A 2,179-nucleotide genomic window follows, 5' to 3' on the forward strand; every position below is an offset into this window, starting at 1 on the left:
CTTTTGCTGCCTTCTTAGCATCATCAAGCCACAAAAAACCAACACAAGTAGGAAATTGACACTTCAAGCATAACTTACCCTTGCTTAGAGGTAGTTCACTTTGTACCACCATTCTAATACCAATACACCCAGGTCTAGTGCATTTAGTATATCTCCATGGACATGATTTGGCTATATGACCTGCAGTGTCACATTGTTGACATATCTACAAATCAAAGAAAAACATAGTTAAAGTTTTTGACGTGTCTGTTACAGTGAAGCTGCTACTGGTCTTAAGTTGAAAAATTCTTATACTTACTCGATATTTAAGTCTGGAAGATGTTGCCATTGTGAGCTTCAAAAAAGTGAATGTGAACTTGCAGGTACAGAAGGTGTTTCATAGATAGAAAATGGAATATAAATAATATGAAGGAGGAGGTAGTTTTATAGGAATTTGTGTGTAACGACTAGATTTTTTGAATTGTATGATTCTAAGGCGTTGGATCAGTATATTTGTAACCGTTAGATCAACATGGCTAGATGGCATGTTTCTATGAAAGTCACGTGTATCACATGCTAACGGTGGTTTGACGGCGTTAAGTAATTAATATTCATTATTAATTTTAATTATTTAACTGTGAATATTAATTACTTAACTGACAGAATGTGAAGTCAACGGTTTGACTTGACGGTATTTAACTGGTCAAGGTACCAACCGACAATATTTGAAGTATTGGGTACCAAATCTAGGTGCTGGACATTTGTTGGGTACCAACCGTTAAATAAACCTTAATTAATTGGAAGAAGGCTCGACATTTCATTGTTATAATTTAATTAAGCTTATAAAAATCTTAATCTTAATTAGTACTAGAGACAGGGATGCCATCACATACATGTTGTCTACACGTCTGTTAACGTGTTTCGGATGCAGTTTCGATCATAGATTCCGTGATTCAATTACAGTACGAGTTTTTTTGTATCATTTCTAATCAAATGTTGATCCCCATGATTATGATTAAATAGGTTATCAATAATATAATAGATATTATACTGTTTACCTTACTTAGCTTTATTCCTTGTGATACTCTCAATAATAGATGTATCATTCTCTGGATTATTATAAAAGAACCAAACGAATGGAGATGTTCTCCATGGGAGTTTAACCATTATCCAAGATGGTATCAGCCTAACTCAATCCATGGATCCCTCTTCTTCTTCTAAAAAAAATCAAATGGCTGGTAAAAAGAAATCATTACATCCAGCCTTTGTTGTCACAAATATCAAAACCCTAATTCCCATTCTCCTGGATATCAAACATGATGAATTTCTTCATGAGTTTTTCTGTTCGAACTCCATCTCCAAGCTCACAATCTGGAATTTTTTTATTGGCGGTTCAGCAACCCCAACGGATCTTGATGCCGCTACCATGAAACAGCTAGACGCTCTCTGTTGCCAGTGGATGTTCTCTACCATGGCCAAAGATTTGATTCTCACCGTTCTCAAATCAGGCAAAACTGCTAAAGAAATCTGGGATCACCTTAAGAAGCTATTTCAAGACAACAAAGGAAGTCGCGCGACAACCCTTGAAAGTAAGTTTGTTAACCTTAAATCCACTGAATGTAATGGTGTTGATAATTACTGTGATAAACTTAAGTCATTCTCCGATCGATTAAGTGATCTCGATTTCCCGATGAAATGACAAGCGTTTGGTTATTCAATTTTTCAATGGCCTTCCGGGGGAATACAACATTGTTTCCTCTTTCATCTAACAGTCTATGCCTAGTTTTGATTCTGCTAGATCTCAACTACGAACGAAAGAAATCAAACGTTCTCAGCAAACCCAAGCTTATACACCAATAGCACTTGCTGCTGCTGCTGCCTCCCCTGTGCATCGCGATAACCAGCGGCCAAAACTCTCCAACAGCAACAAGCGTGGTCCTCGTCCACCCTCCAACGGAAATGATTCGACCGATGGTCCAGCGTCCCAATCACCTCTTCTACCAACTCCCAGCATGCATCACACAGAGGCCCAACCACCTTCAGGCTATGCCTGTCAACCTAGCTACCAGCCTCACTGGCCGCCATACTGTCATGTACCTCCCTTCCCGTACCCTACAGCCCCTGCCTTCCAACCCCGTCGACCACAACAACACCAACAGTGCTCGCAACGCGCACAGTCACCTGGAATGGGTCGTGGCCA

The 2,179-nt window shown here is 39.4% G+C and overlaps 1 protein-coding gene across 1 annotated transcript; it reads left to right on the forward strand.

The window, feature by feature from the left end:
• Positions 1-1,210: 1,210 nt before the first annotated feature.
• Positions 1,211-1,678, forward strand: LOC113359030. The gene has a single exon (XM_026602728.1). It carries the CDS (start codon positions 1,211-1,213, stop codon positions 1,676-1,678), a length of 468 nt encoding a protein of 155 aa, XP_026458513.1.
• The last annotated feature ends 501 nt before the right edge of the window (positions 1,679-2,179 follow it).

Source organism: Papaver somniferum, chromosome 3, assembly GCF_003573695.1.
Source record: "Papaver somniferum cultivar HN1 chromosome 3, ASM357369v1, whole genome shotgun sequence".
Lineage (NCBI taxonomy): Eukaryota > Viridiplantae > Streptophyta > Magnoliopsida > Ranunculales > Papaveraceae > Papaver > Papaver somniferum.

Coding starts and splice junctions, on each gene's coding strand:
- LOC113359030 (XM_026602728.1), top strand. CDS start 1,211: ATGGCTGGTAAAAAGAAATCATTACATCCAGCCTTTGTTGTCACAAAT.